Below are 16,710 nucleotides of genomic sequence, written 5' to 3'. Positions count from 1 at the left end.
TATATATTTAAAAATATAGCTGGCCATGGTGGCCCACATCTATCATCCAAGCACTTGGGGGCAGGAGGATTGAAAGTTTAAGCCCAGCCTAAGCAACTTAATGACTGGCAAAACCTTGTCTCAAAATAAAAAATAAAATAAAATAAAATAAAATAAAATAAAATAAAAAGTGGGTGATATATACCCCCATAAAGCTCCTTTAATGATACCCCAAGGGACCCAAGGAATAAAAGCACTATTTTTCACCTAAATTCATTTAAGCCTTCAAGAAGTATTCTATCACACTAAAATGACCATCTGATGTCATCTTAATTTAACTTATGCACAAAGACATCATTCAATTTCACTTATGTACAATCAAAGACATCATTCAATTCAACCCGAAAGATCTCTTCTACCTGCCTTTAAGAAATCCAGAGTCAGATTTCTTGTTGTGGAGGGGTGCAAAGAAGAAATCAGAAACATCTCTTCAAGAACAGTTTGCAAATTAAAGTAGAAAGAAAGGCTGCTCGGGGTTCAAACCACAGTACTGAAATGGAGGATAGAAGTGCAAGGAGAAAGAGAAGTTTGGGGCAACAGTAGACAAAGTCTTGAGCCAAGAATCAAGTTTCATCCCAAACTGATCCTAAACCTCACCTTCATGTTCTCCATACTACAAATCTAAATACTGGCTACATATTCAACATTCCCAATCCTTGATCTCTACCTCTGTACCTCTCCACATCCTCTAAATGGTGACAGCAATGTCAGCAACAATAGCACAAAAATCATCACAATGTTGACACTGAAGATGACTGTCATATATTTTATGGTGATCTGGGATAGGGAGTAGGAGTGAATTTCTTATCCACATAGACATGAACAGCAGGTGGCCTCTACACAACTGCAGTGAGACAAGTACAGGCCTGAATGAAAGATTCAACACTACCTTTCCCCTCAATTTAGCTACAGGTAGTAATGTTCATCTTATTGAGGGTCTTCTGTTCTGCTACAGTTTGATATAGATGGTGAGCTATCTGTATATCTGTGTATAGAACTACTGTGTATCTGGAATGAAGCCAGTAGTAGTCACAAAACAGTCTCTGGCTGCTCAGCTTCCCTGTCTGAGTAAAAGACACCAACATTCAAGCAATATTGCAATGGTAGGTTTTCAAATACTTTTTCTGCCACATTGGATTGTATATGCAATCAATATTCAAAATGGTATACTCCCTAGGTTCACCATGCTCTGCTCATGCATGTATGCATGTCTTTGAAGCAAAAACAAAGGATCTAAAATGCAGCAGTTTACCTCAACAGCCCAGTACCTAGAAAAAGCAGCACTCCCCAACCAGTCCCTTGTATATTGAATTGTTCATGATACATAGAGACTGCAATATGGCTTCCCATACTACTAGTAGCAACAATAAGCCCAGAATCTTCACCAGAGTTAGAGGAAATGAAAATTAGACAAGGGAGAAGGATACTGTATTCAGAGGGCTTAGAATAAGAAACTGGATTCAGCTGCCTTAAATTGTATTCCCTTAATAGCTTTTCTCTTTTTGTAAATGTAAATTTCATTTTTAAAAGACATCAAAATTTATAGCTGCTAGCTGTGATGTGTATATAATGATGATAAAGTATTAACTTCAATTATTTGACAATCTACTTATCCCCATAGAAAAGACTATAATCTTTCACATGACAAAAATAAGTTTCTACCTTGTTTAAAACAACTATTTTCAGTTTTCCACATTTATACACAGCTAAATTTAATCTAAATGTTTAACTGTATTATATGATTTTAAGTCTTGTGCCTAATATTTTATACTGTAAGACATATTTTTTATTATACTGTCATATTACTTCTACTCAAGTATTTATGTTTGCTTAGTTCTACAAGGTTTTACTCATCTTCATTGTAATATTTCCATCTTCCAATATCTTTCACTCATCTGTTAAAATTTCATTTCAAACAATAGTACATTTGGTCTCACCTCTAACACCTCAGTAGAATTTTTCTTATACTTCTGAAGACATTTATCAGCCATGCAAATACTTTTTAAACCTAAAGCCTTTCAATGAACATTTTAAATTATGAATTATTTCATCCACTCTAACAATGCCTTAAAAATACAAACATCTCCTGTAAGAGTTACTATATAACTATCATGTAAAACACTTAATGGATGAGATTTAAATAAGCCTTTAGCTACTTTTTATTTTGTTTAATGTACTCATAGGATAAAATTCATGCCCAATGAAACAGGAAGAATTTCACTGCATTTCATGTGTAGAGATTTGACATCTAATGCATTTATAAAGCTGGAGAGTATAAGAAATCAAAGTCATTAAAATGGTCTAGAACATTAGAACAAAGTTTCCTCCATGTAGGAGACAGAATGATTGGCCGATCAGACTATATGTTCTCAAAGACACTGATCTATTCACAATTGTACTGGATATGATGGGTTTTACATTTAAAGTTGGTTGTCAAAGGCAAAGAGAAAAACAAATTGTCCCACTCTCTAGGTAGACATCATTCATCAGCTGACAATTTCTTATTCATACAAGTTGATATTATTAGTATATTAGGACCAGAGAGTCACCTTAACATTAATCAGCTATTTGTAATCATATATTAATAGGTCATTTGATCAATATGGATAATTTCTTCCTTTGAGAGACTGGAAAAACTATAAAGGGTCAGGCATGTTCAATTGATAATGTATCACTTGTGCCTGTATCAAGGTCTGAAATCACCTCTCCATTTTTGTTGAATGACTGAACTAAGGTTCAACTTTTTTGGATGACATTAAGAATGAAAAATCTTGGGCTGGGGATTTAGCTCAGCGGCAAAAGCGCCTGCCTGGCAAGTGCAAGGTCGTGAGTTTGGTTCCCGGTACCGGAGAAAAACAAAAAAAACCAAACAAACAAACAAAAAAAGAATGAAAAATCTGCCAATGAATCACAGTAACTCATTCAAGTTATTAACTCAATGACAACCAAAAAACCAATTAGGTTAAATAAATAGCTTGAACATTTCAAATTTCAACATGTATTTAGTGTCATCAATTTAAGTAACACCACACTGTCTCAAACCCAATCTCAAACGCTACATTCATATAAATGTTTTATCAGCAAACACCACCAAGTCAAACTAGGCAGCACCTTAGATTCTTTCCTCTTTCTTATTTTTCAGAATCATTTCATAGCCTAAATATTTATAAAATCTGTCACTTTCTATCCTAATGGGTATTCTATAAAATTAAATTTTTACTGTATCACAACTGGATCAATAAAAAAGCCTTCTTATTAATTTTTTTGATTCTACTCTCATTCTACTTGCAAATTATCTAAACTGCTCCTAGAAAGATATTTCTAAAAATGAATGTATGACCAAGTTACTTCCTTTCTAACATACCATTAACTTTGTAAGATGTCAAAGTACTCAAATGTTCAGAATCTAGTCTTCCATTTTACTAGGACATCTTATGCCCTATATAGTTAGTGCATAGATTTCATCTTGGAATTTCCTGTTTATATTTTTAGGTCTCAGTCCTAATTTTAACCTTTCTGGCAAGTCTTTCACAACCCTGTCCTCTAGGTATGCCTAAGTAAACTTTCAGAGTTTTCAAATCACTCTGTTTCTCTCTTATTAAAGTACTCAATCACATCTACTTGCCATTAGACTATGTTCCATGAATGCAGGACTCTTACTAGACTGGGCATGTGGCTCTGTGATAGTGAGCTTGCCTAGCATGTTCCAAGCCCAGGGACTGATTCCCAGGAAGGGGAAGGGGTAGAGACTCTACAAATTAAATTGGATTTTTCCTACTGTTGTATTCAAAGAAGAGAATAAAAGAAGAGAAAGAGGAAGAAAGGGAAATGGGAAGAACAGGGAAGAGGAAGAAAAAGGGAGGAAGGATGGAAGGTGGGCAGAAAAGGGAAGGAAAGAAGAGGGAGAAAGAAAAGGGGTTCCCACATTGCAGATACTTATTAAATATTTACTGAATGAATGAAAATTGAAACAGATCATTCAACTTCATATTGCCAAAACTTTTTCCAAAGGGGTTAAAAAAATTTGTACTTCTACTAATTTCTGTTTCATTCTTTGTTCTTCGTGTTGTCAGACCTTATAATCCTCAGTGTAATGGCTATAAAACAAGTACTTTATTCTATTTCACCCAAAATCTTACTACGTTTTTCCTTAGTAGCCTACTGAGTTTATTTTTACCTTAAATAAACTGGTTTTCATTACTTGTAGTAACTAGAACTTACTGCCTAGTAGAAGATTAGTGGTTTTCTTTTTAATGTTAATTTTCTACCATGGAACTTTGATTAGCACTCTAGGTTAGAAGAGTCTATAAAGTTCCCTGTACAATTACAACACAAACAATTGTACTGATATGGATACATCTTTCTTTGTGATTGTTAAAGAATTTTGTTGAATATTTAATTACTTTCTTATTTTTGTTTCTTTTTGTTTTAGTTCACTGGCCAGACATATATTCCAGTGTAGCGAGTAATGAACAGTAGTGACAAAGCTTGTTCCTGTGAATACATCTATAGTTCGTAATCAAAAATGACATGATGTAAAACAGGGCACAATGCACGCCTGTAATCCCAGTTACTTGGGAGGCTAAAGCAGAATTCTAAGTTCAGGACCAGTCTGGGCAACTTAGTGAGACCATGTCTGAAAATAAAATTTTAAAAAAGAGGTGAAGCTCTAGCAGAGTGCATGCCTAACATGCCCAGGGCTCTGGATGGAATTGCCAGGGCATCCAGAAGGGGAGGATGGCATGAGGTAGCCCATAAATCGTACATTTTGGAGAGATAATGTTCATTAGGCTAAGTAAATTCTCTCGTGTTCCAAATTCATCAAAAAATTTTTTTCTATTATGAACAACAAATTAATTTTAAAATACTCTACATTAATTCAGGCAGGTATATAGGTTTTTCTCCTCTAATATCAAACTATCCTTGCATTCCTAAAATAAAACACCGAAGTCTTTAAATTATGCTGAACCTCAAATACTGGGATTCAGTGGACCTTCTTTAACCTGTCCTTTTCTAGTTTCCATTTCTACTTTTCATTTCCTTTCTTCCCAATAACATTAGGTTCGCTGTTTTTCTTTTGCTAGTTTCTACTGCTATCGCTTGACATTAACAGACTTAAGACGCTATTCAAAAAGTACTTTAGCTGACCCCAAAATTTCACTAACATTACTTTTACTAATATTCACACTTCATTCTATATTTATAAGATCATTTTATACTTCTAAGTACAATGCAATTTGAATTTATTTTACTGTATATTTCAAAACTAACTGCACTGTACATGGAAAACAGGATCAGAAATGTCTGGGTGAAATCTTTCAAGATTTCCCTTCAATATTTCCTTATTATTCTATGGTTACACTATAATCTTTATAGTTATGTAATTATTTTTCTCTTCATGCTTGCTCTTGATAAAAACTTTGACTCTAAGATCTGTCTAGAAATTTTTCAAAAATTATCTCTTCAAAAACTGTATCTTCTTTATTTCCTCTGCTCTCATCTCCTGGCACATTCTGGAATGACCAATCACTACTAACGTCTCTAAATAGTTCTTTCATATTTTCTGTCCTCTTTTGCCTCTCTGCTCTGCTTTTCAGGTGAATACCTAATGAACGCCCATTCTTGAATCTCCCTTTGATGGCATCTAATACAGCATTTTTCCTCAGTAAAACTAATTTACTGGATTTTTGTACTTCAACAATTTATTTTCAGCTTTCAACACTGGTGCTTAATACGTATTGATTCTTATTTACTCTATATTTTATGTTAGAAATTTTTGTCATTTTTCTAGTACTTTAAACATATTTAATTATTCATTCTTCCCCTCTAATGTTTTTGCCATTACCTTTGCTCACATGGAACACTCTGTCAAAGACCAAGATCACATAATGTGGGCTTGTAACTTCCTTTCCTAGGATATCACTAGGCATTTTCAGACACTGAGACCAATTAAGTTATCAAACATTTCAATTTGGGTGATCATGATAAGCACATTTTTGTCTACTCTCTACACCCATTCCTTGATTTCCTGTGAGTGGGGTTTTGATATAAATTATCTTATAGAGAAACTAAAATTACTTTGTGCATTTAAAGAATCTCTATTAGTAAATGCATGGGCAGTAGAATAAACTGGGCATCAAGGGCAACAAACATAAACCTTTGTAGTAGTTATCACTAGTTTCTTTAGCCTTCTTTACAAATGGGAAGACTAAAGTTAGGCACTGGCTAATGAAATAAACCTAAGAATATTCCTATATTCTTTACAAAGCACTGTAAGTCCTTTGAACAGACAAGCGGCAAATTCCTGGCTACCAGTATCTGCTTCTCTGTGGTAAGCCAAATACTGGTCATCATTTTGTAGTTTTTTTTTATACAAACCAAAAAAAATGTTTGCTTCAAACCTCACCAATGTCACTTCATAATCTTTTTAATAGTTCATAATTATTTTATGAAGGAAGTGAGAATGTAACAAGCGTCAAACTACTGTGCTACCATCAATGACAAACCCTTTTTAATTTTTTAAACATGCATTCCCTTTGCTTAGGTAACTACCCTCAGAAATTTATATTATGAAAAACTGCTACACTTAACTTCAAATGTGTAAATGAAAACATTAAAAAAGAACTGTTTCTAATAAAACTAGAAGCTAGCCAAGTAAACACTTATTAAATAAGTCATGTCCTGCTATGTCAGAAGCACATAGGCATTAAAAATATCTCAGATTGCTGAGTGAAAAACAAAATTATAAAAATTTATAGATTAATCTTTATGTACATAGTATGAAAAATATAACATCACTAATAAGTCATAACAAACTATAAAAAAGAAAAAAGAGCTGGGGCAGATTTCAAGAGTTAAGTAAAGTTGAAAAGGTAGGTCAAAATCAAATTATGGAAAGCTCCAGAGTCCTAACTACTAATCCTTATCTTTTAGAAAATATTGATACAAAAAGTCTAACTATAAGAATAATAGTGTGAGGGGCTGGGGATTTAGCTCAGCGGCACAGCGCCTGGCTGGCAAGCGCGAGGTCGTGAGTTCAATTCCCAGTACTGGAAAACAAAACAATAATAATAATAATGATAATGATAATAATAATAGTGTGATATGGTTTACTTAGGGAAGAGTATTTGGATGAAGAACGAACACCGTGAATAAAAGGAGAAAAACTTATATTGTCAATATTTTGTTTCAGATATAGGTGATTAAATGATCTTGTTTAAATTATGTAAGAGCTGGTCTTCAATTTTAATATAATATGCATTAAAATGATTATCTACCAAAATCTGGTAAAATAAACTTTTACATAAAAAAAACAGAATACTGAAGAGAAGCCAATAATGTTTTACACTAAGTCACTTCCCTCACTTTTCTGCTTTTGTGGGTTTCTACCTCAAAATAAAGTAGATGTCAAGAATCAGTATTTCTATAAACAGTTTTTCTATCAAAGTATAATGAGAAAATTGTTAAGTGTAATGGCTAAAGGTAACAATCTGTTTTTAAATTATACTAATAATTCACAAATTGTCATTTGTTGCTTGGACTAAGTATATGCTTTACCACTTAGAATACAGACACTATTTCACGTCATTCTAACATACAAATTCCAAGATCATATCAACCAGACAACATAAGATAAAAGCAATAAATACTAAATTCCAGTAAGAACTTCAAAAACAAACACAGATTTTAAATAATACATATACCAATGACAAATTATCTGTCTTGGTTTTAAAACAAATTCTGTTACATTACTTAAATTTAAGAACAAAATTTTAAAATCAGCAAATAAATATTAAATGGAATAATTCAATATATTATTAATCATTGATGATCAAAAATGCAAATTAAAATCATAATGAATTAAAAATTGCTAGACTGGTATGAAGAAATGTGGGCACACTGCCACACTGCCAGTAAAAAGTAAACTAATTCAATCTCTTGGAAAGAAATATGCTACTTATGTATACAATTTAAAAATACTCTATAACCAAATAATTCCACCCTAGTATTTTAAAATGAAAAAATATGTACAGATGCAAACATAAATGGTAACAGACTTCATAGTAGTAAAAAAAAGACATACAAAAGGAACAGTAATTAGGATACATACTTATAATAAATTGCTAACAAGCCAATAAAATCATTCACATACAGAATAGCTAATGATACTTACTGAGTAAATGAACAGATTAAAGAGAGTAACAAAGTTATAAAAGACTGCTCATTTGTTAGGCAAATATTTTGCAATATACATTTTTATATTAAACCACATTGTAAAAACCTGTTACCAAGGCAATAAAAATTCTCTTGGGCATCTCCTATTATATACTGATCAGCTTACTTAGCACAGTTTCACTAATGTGTACCTTACTATTAAACAAAATGCTTTTCTTCATGCACTTTAGAAACCATACCAAAACAAAAACCTGTAAGAATAAGCATCTTTGGTTACATAAAAATAATTAAGAGTATAGGAATTGGGGAAAGGGTAGTTCAGTAACAGGGAATATGCTTATTAGCATAGGCAAGATCATTAGTTCAATTTCTAGTAACAGCAAAAAAAATTTTTTAATTATACAAAGCATCAAAACAAGTCACTGACAGCTCCCACATACATTACTGACCACCTTGTATTATACACAAGATAAAAATTATTAAAATTTACCTGCATTGCACTTTTCCCTAGTTTCACCACCTCAAATAACGTGACAGGCTCCCCTTCACCATTCTGTTGAGGGTGCCCATTAGCTCTTCCACGTCCTGTTCCTCTAATGCCAGCTTCAATTCTGTTCTTCTCTCCTGGAGATTTTCGAGGTTTCTTATTTGTAGACTGAATAATAAAAAGATAAAGAAAAATTACATTAAATGCAGCTTATTTTTTGCTTTATACAAAATGATCCTGAATTATAGTTGATCCTCTTCAGCATTATTACAGATAAAAGATAAATATCAAACCAAAAAAAGAGACAACTTTGCACTCTGTTTTCAGTGATAAAAATATACTTTAGGGTTGGAGATACACCTCATCAGTGCAGTGCCTTCTTGGCAACTGCGAGGTCCTGAGTTCAATTCCCAGTATCCACAAAAACAAATAACATAAAAAATGGCCCAAGTCCATGTGGAGGGGGAAAAAAAAATTTATATATATATATACTTTAAATAAACAAACATAAGTTCATACATGTAAGGTATGAAAATAAAGATAGAAAACTATAGTATTATGCTTAAAAAAAAAAAAAAAAAAACAAGGTCTGCATTTTAACCATGCCCACTACTGACATTTCCTACTTTATACCTTCCTCAATGCTCTCCTGCTTCTAGAGAACCCTTATTCAAAACATTCCTTGGAAATGCTATATATTCACCTTTTCCTCCTACTAAAGGTGCATGTATTTCTTGATCAGACAATAAATACACTGTAAACGTATTTGGAATCATTCTAGATGATACAGCAATAAATAAAGCAATAAACAAAGCAGATGAATACAGCAATAAACAAAGCAGATGAACATTCCTGCCTGATGAAGTTTACATCTTTAACACACCATCCTCTGCCCCAGTTTTTTATCCAAGCAAGCACTTATCAATGTTTTACCTTTAGAGACAAAGGTAATTATGAAAAATGATCTATATATAGTTATTGTATTCAACCATGCAAATTTCATTCATTCACATTTAATGTTTCACCAAACTAACCAATGACATCAAAGTTGCAAAATGCAGTAGACAGTTCTCAAAACTTTCAAGAGACCACATGATTTCCTTCCTTTCAGATACCTTTCTCCTTGCTATACTATATATATCACCAGTTAATGTTACCTTGAGGTTACCTTAAGCATCTTCTCTTCTCAATAAACATACTTTGAGTAATTTAATTCATTCTCATTATAACACTGTTCGAATTACCAATTTATTGTTGTCTCCAAATTCACCCTTGTCTTGTTTTGTGGTACTGGAACTAGACCTTATAAACACTACTCATGCTGGGTGTGGTGGCACACACGTGTCATTCCAGCACTCGGGAGGTTGAGGCAGGAGGACTACTCTGAATGGAGACCAACCTGGGCTACACTGTAAGTTCAAGGCCATTTTGAACTGCATAGCAAGACCCTGTCTCAAAAACCAAAAACCAAAACTGCCATCTGCTTCAGTAGTAGGCTTTATAAATAGAAAGCACGGGAGGAACACTATAAAGCATAGCACTGAATTCATAAAAAATCCACAATTTTGTGTGTGGATCAATATAGAATGAATTAACTGCTTAAATTTTAAATAGTCTACTCTTAGGACAGTTTTAGATTTACAAAAAAAAAAAAACAAAAAAAACTATGAAGATACCACAGAGAATCTCCATATACTTCACACCTACTTACCCTATTAACATATTGTATAGCATACTTGTTAATTAGCCTGTTTGCTAATTATTTGGTACATTAAAGAATCCACACTTGACTAAAGTATTTCTTCTTTTCTGATGACCTTTTCCAGGCCCAGGAACTCATCTAGGCTCTCATACTACATTTAGTCATTATATCTTCCCAACCTCCTCTTGTGTGTGACAGGTTCTCAGAGTCTCTTGATTTTTGATGACCTTAGCAGTTCTGAGGAGTAATTATGAGGTATTTCCCCAAAGGTTTCCCATTACAAATTTTCTGCTGTTTTTGTCATTAGACTATGATTACAGATTTAGGGGAAGAAGACAGGAGGAGTACAGTGTCATTTTAATCACCTAAGTATATAAAGGTGTATACTATTAACATGATACATCACTCGACACTGACCTTCACAAAGTTCAAGGACTATGTTCGGTTTCTCTGCCACTGTGAAGTTACTTCTAGTCCCTTTTCTAAAATGTGCCTTTATGAAGGAAGTGACCACACACAGTCTACATGTACAATTACATATATTACTAGAACACTTCCAAATGAGACATTTGTCTATTCTTCCCCACTTATTCAGCCACTTAAATACGGTCTCCCCCACATTTGTTTTATACTTTAGGATTCGGTGCTATTTCACTGTTCAAACTGCTCCATTTTAGGCTACTGAGAGGTTTTTCACATGACTCCTATGTTCATTTGACATACTCCTATCATTGAGTGTAGGTTGTCTATTTTGTTTTGTGTTTAAAATTTGGCTACTTACTACTACTATAAGATGCTCCAGGCTCACCTTCAATATTCCCTTCCCCTAGTCCTAGAATCAACCAATATTACAAAGATTCTTAGTTCCTTTTATTACACAATGACATTAGAGATGAACATATGAACACTAACCTTTGCTCCTTGCTACTGAGGTGTCTTTTGATTCTAGGCACTGAAGTAGACAGAACAAGAAAAATATACCCAGTATAGTACACATGGGCAAAATATGGTCTTAGTATAATCAAGTTTTATAGGTTTTACCAATTTACTGTACTGTATATGCACAATTCTAGTATCAGAGTAAAGTGTTTCATTTCAAAGTGTTTCACCCATGCAACCTTTCCCCTTACTGATTTCTTTTTAATAATCACCATAGTTTTGTCTCTCAGATATTCATGACAAAGGAATCCTACAATATGTGCCCTTTACAAATGGGCATCTTTTACTTGAACAATATGCTTTTAAGATTCATTTACATCATCTAGTTGCTGAATGGAATATTTTCTTCTTATTGTTGAACAATATTTCATTGTATGAATGTACCACACTTTGTTATCCATTTACCTAAGACATCTTGACCAGTAACGTTTAACAATTTTAAGTAAAACTGCTATAAAACTCACTAACAGGTTTTTGTGTGAACATGATTTTATCAGCTGTGTATACATGCAGCAGTACAACTGCTAAAATATTCCAATTGCTTTAATATTCCAAATGTTAAACGGTAGTTTCATACATAATTGTCAAACTGTCTTCAAATGTGGCTATAACATGCATATTCTGAAAACAGTGAATGAGATCTCCTACTGCTTCACATCCTTGTCAGGAAATGGCTCATGCCTGGTTTGGGAATTTTAGCCATTCTAATAGTTATACAATAGTATCTCATTGTTTTAACTTGTAATTCCTAAATGACAAATGAATTTCAAAGAGTAATGCTTTATATTAAACTTTCTGTTTACATTACTGATGACAATTTTGTCAAGTATATCTTAATTTTCCTATCCCTTACTTGCATCGTCCAACATAATAGCTCTAACTTCCAATAGCATAAGTATCTCATGAATAAATCTACATTGATTATATGATGAAATTATATTTTGTATGTGTAATCAAAATACAAATTTCATAAATATGAAAATTAAATCCATTACTTGTTAATTAGGAAGTTTTTAATTGCGTATGTGGCTGAGAGTATTTCTTTTGAAACAGTGCCACCCTATTCTAATACTAAAATCACAGTAATGTTTACAATATAAAACTAATTCCATCATATCCTTATTTCGTATCTGACCTACAATGTTTCTCATTAAGTTAAAGTCCAAAGTCCTGTATAGCAAGTAAGGCTATCAATATTACCTATTCAATTATATATACCAGGTCCATCCTCACAGGTTATAATTCTGCATATTCATCTATTTAATATTGTTCAAAAACATAATTCTTTAATGTATGTAATTTGGAGATTATTGTCCCTTATAACAAGTATTTAATCATTACTCACTTTATAAAGTAATAATTATCTTCCCAGCAGAATGGGCGTGAAGAATATATGCTCAAAAATGTTATTTTTCTTTACTGACTGGAAATGTAATCATCTCCACATTTGAAAAAGTGATAAAACCTATAAAATAGAAATTTGTTTCCCAGCCTTGTCTTCATGCCAGAAACTTCTTTTACTAAGAGCAAACATCAGTAATCTCTTATATGCCCTTCCAGAAACATTTAAACATATAGAAACATGTATACCCATGCATCTATTGCTTTCTGTTATTTTTGAGTAGTTCTGCAACATTCTATTTTCACTATCAATCTATTAATATAATACTTTATTAGTGCACTGTAAAGTACCCAATGTTTACATTCCCTGTGAGAAGTTGGTACATCTACATAACACATCTGAATTCCTTTTCTTAGCCCTTTTCCATCCCTCTCTCCCACCCTCCTCACCTCTTTTTCTGAGAGGGGTACATGTTTGCAGTACATCATGTTTACATTTCTTGTGTGGAGTTGGTACTTTATCTTATTTTTATATTTTTTTATTAGTACTTGTTTACAGTAGTACACTTATCATGGAGAGTTTGTACACACACATAAGACATTTTAATTCTTTTTTTTTTCTGTCCTCTTCACCTCCCATGCCTCCTTGTTCCCTCCAGTTCCTACTTTTTTCTCATTTGCAAAAGCTGTTTCCATTTTTTCAATTCTTTTAAAAAAATCCCTTTTCCCTTCCTTCTTTCCCCCTCCATCTCATTTTCCTTCCCATTTGAGATCTCCCCACTTCCTATTAGCTATCTTTTAGTTTGCTATTAATAAAAGGCAAATGTAAGAGAAACCATGCGATATTTAAATTGTTTCTCTGATTTACTTCACTTAACTTTATGGTCTCAAGGTGCACCCATTTTTTAAAAATACCTCACCTTTAACCTTCTTTATGACAGACTAGTACTCTGCAGTAAATAAAAAGTTTCCTCATCTGATAAGCATAATGACTGTTTCCAAGATTTAGCTATTTTAAATTGTGCAGCTATAAACATGAATATGCATGCATCACTGTAATATGATGACCTTAAACATTTTGGTAAGACACCTAAAAGGCTAAGTTTTAGTTTATGAAGAATCTCTATAGTGGCTGTATCCATTTACACTCCCACCGACAATGAAGAAGAGTTCTTTTTTCCCTGTAGCCTTGACAGCACTTGTTACTGTTTAATTTCTTGATGATGGCCATTCTTTCTGTAGTGAGATGGAATCTCCATGTTGTTTTAATCTGCAGTTCTCTCATGGTCAGAGATGCTGAACATTTTCTCATGTATATACTGGCCATCCGTACTTCTTCATCTGAAGTGACTATTCACTCAGATGCCCATTTTTAAAACTGGATGTTTAAATTTGGGAGTATAATTTTTTTGAGTTCTTTATATATTCCAGATATTCATGGAAGAGGATTAGCTGCAAATTTTCTGCAAGAGGATTAGCTGGTAGTTTTTTCCCATTCTGTAGGTTATCTCTTTACTCTGCTCCTTTATTGTGTGGAAGCGTTTAACTTCACATGATCCCATTTATTTATTCTTAATATTATTTCTTGTGCAACTGGGGTTATGTTCAGAAAGTCTTTACTTACACCTTTCAAGAGTTTTGCCTATTTTGCCTTTAACCTTGTGTTTCTCTTCTAATGTTCAGATCTTCGATGCATTTTGACTTTAGTGCATGGTGAGATATGAGTTTAGGTTTAATCTTCCGCAGGTGAACAGCCAGTTTTTCCATCACCACTTGTTAAAGAGGTTATCATTCCTCCAACAAAATTATTTGGCCACTTTCTCAAAGATAAGGTAGTTGGGTGTGCCTGAAGGTGTTTCTGCATTTTCTATTCTGTTCCACTGATCCACAGGTCTGTTTGCTAATACCATGCTGTTTTTATCACTGTGGCTTTGTAGTGTAACTTAAAGTCTAGGATTATGATCCCACTGCCTTGCCCTTGTTGACCAGGATTGCTTTTCCTTTCTAGGTGTCTCCTGGTTCCATATCTAGTTCTGTGAGGAATGCTATTGTTATTTTGATTTTGACTGTGATTCTATTAAGTCTGTAGACCAGTTTTGGAAGTATGGTCATTTTGACTACACTGGTTCTGCCTATCCAGGAACAAGGATATCTTTCCATTTTCTGATACACTCTTCCATTTCCTTTTCTAGAGTACCATAGTTTTCATTGTACAGCTCTCTTACTGCTGTGGTTAGGTTAATTCCTAAGTATTGCATGTTTCTTGATGCTATTGTGAAAAGTGTTGTTTCCCTAATTTCTCTATCAATGAGTTTATTATTGGTATACAAGAACACTACTGATTTTTCAGTGTTGTCTTTGTATCTTGCTATGCTACTGAATTTTGATATTAATTCTAGTAGGCTTATGGTGTAGTTTTGGGGGTATTTTATGTTTATTATCAATGTATTTTGTACTGAATCTACAAGTACCTAGAAAATGTTTCTTTTTTTGAGCAGAGTCTCGCTATGTAGTTCAAGCTGGCCTTCAACTACTGGTGATCCTCCTGCCTCAGCCTTCTGAGTGGTAGGATTATAGACATGCATAATTATGCTCAGCTTTGATGCTTTCTTGAAAGGTGCTGTGTTGTACTGAATAATGTACATTCTACTCATCCATTAACCTATTGACATTTATTTTCTTTCCAATATTTTGTTATTACAAATAATGTTGCAATAAATAAACCTTTGTGTTTCAGGAATGTGTCACATAAAAATACATCAAAGCACATATGACATATACAGTTTATCTACAGAATGAATTAAAGTCCATAATTAAAAGGTAAAAACATACACTAATCATCATATCTGTGAGGCTTTTTAGCATTAGTTACAAAGCAGGAAAGGAAATTAAAAATCCATTTGATCTATGTAAGTCCTATTTACTAACGTATCTTAACTATACTACAATAAGGGTAATTTTCCTATTACGTATCTGAAAAGTAATGCACAATAATGAAACAAAAAAAAAAAAGAACTAAAATAACTGATGTTCAGGGAAATTTTCCCTAATATAGTTAGGAATAGACAAAATCGTAACATGAAAGACTACATGAAATCGTTAGCATATACTTTACATGTATAGTTTTAAGTCCTAATAATTCTCAGAAATACTTACTTGTACTTATCCCACTAAAATCACATGTCTGGAGTTTGGGGGTAGAGTGGATTTTAAAATGAGAATCATAAGGGCTAGGCATGTAGTTCAGTTGCAGAACACTTGTCTATGATGTTTGCCCATGAGTTTGATCCCCTGTGCAACAACAAAAAATCCTTTTGCACTGTGTAGATCAGTCTAGATAATTTACGTAGCATGTGTAAGACCTCCTTTTAACATGAGCATCATGTAGAAGAAGAGGGAGGAAAGAAGGAATAGCTATTTCAAAACATACTAAAGCATATAGAATTATTTAATAACTTTTGATCTGCCAGGCTCTGTTCTTTATTTTACTTAATTTTTTTGCCACCTGCAAAAATAGTTTTATTCCTGGACAAGAATCTAGTGATGCTCCTGAATGAAAGAAATTAATAAAGTTCCATTTTAAACTTGCTTCTAATTTGCCAGCTCAAGCAATGATCCATCCCTTAATTTCCCAAGCCTTAGTAACCAAGCTAGTAACCCAATTTCTGTGGTAGCAGAGTCCTGGTTTCTCATTAACAGTTAACCACAGGACTAAAGTTTATTAATAAGTGCAGATTAGGTCAGAATGCTACAACAGGCTATCAGATTATCCACATGCTAACTCCAGCATAGATCCAGCTCAGAACAGACCTCTAAATGCTACCTGATCCTAAAAGTTTTCCTGGTGGAACATCAACAGCTTGATTCATTTCCCCATATATTATTTACATAAGAAATTACTGTTCAATTCATGACAAGTGGTTATCTGTCTTAACTGACTGTGCATATCGAGTTTTGTATGAATTCTTACATAGTCTCATTTAGTCTATCTTTTGAAATTTATATTTAAGACCAAGTGGTAAATAAA

At 33.2% G+C, this 16,710-nt stretch overlaps 1 protein-coding gene across 1 annotated transcript in view; it reads right to left on the bottom strand.

Annotated features, from left to right (window-relative positions):
• Positions 1-16,710, bottom strand: part of Stag1 (stromal antigen 1) — a gene marked incomplete in the record, with an annotated part of 394,726 nt that overhangs the window by 238,132 nt on the left and 139,884 nt on the right. The window contains 1 exon segment of the mRNA XM_013505748.1: positions 8,705-8,869. Within this exon segment, the coding sequence (XP_013361202.1) occupies positions 8,705-8,869 (165 nt within the window).

Source organism: Chinchilla lanigera, unplaced genomic scaffold (assembly GCF_000276665.1).
Source record: "Chinchilla lanigera isolate Chin_1 unplaced genomic scaffold, ChiLan1.0 scaffold00100, whole genome shotgun sequence".
In the NCBI taxonomy this organism is placed as follows: domain Eukaryota; kingdom Metazoa; phylum Chordata; class Mammalia; order Rodentia; family Chinchillidae; genus Chinchilla; species Chinchilla lanigera.
This window is presented reverse-complemented; position numbering and strand designations above follow the sequence as displayed.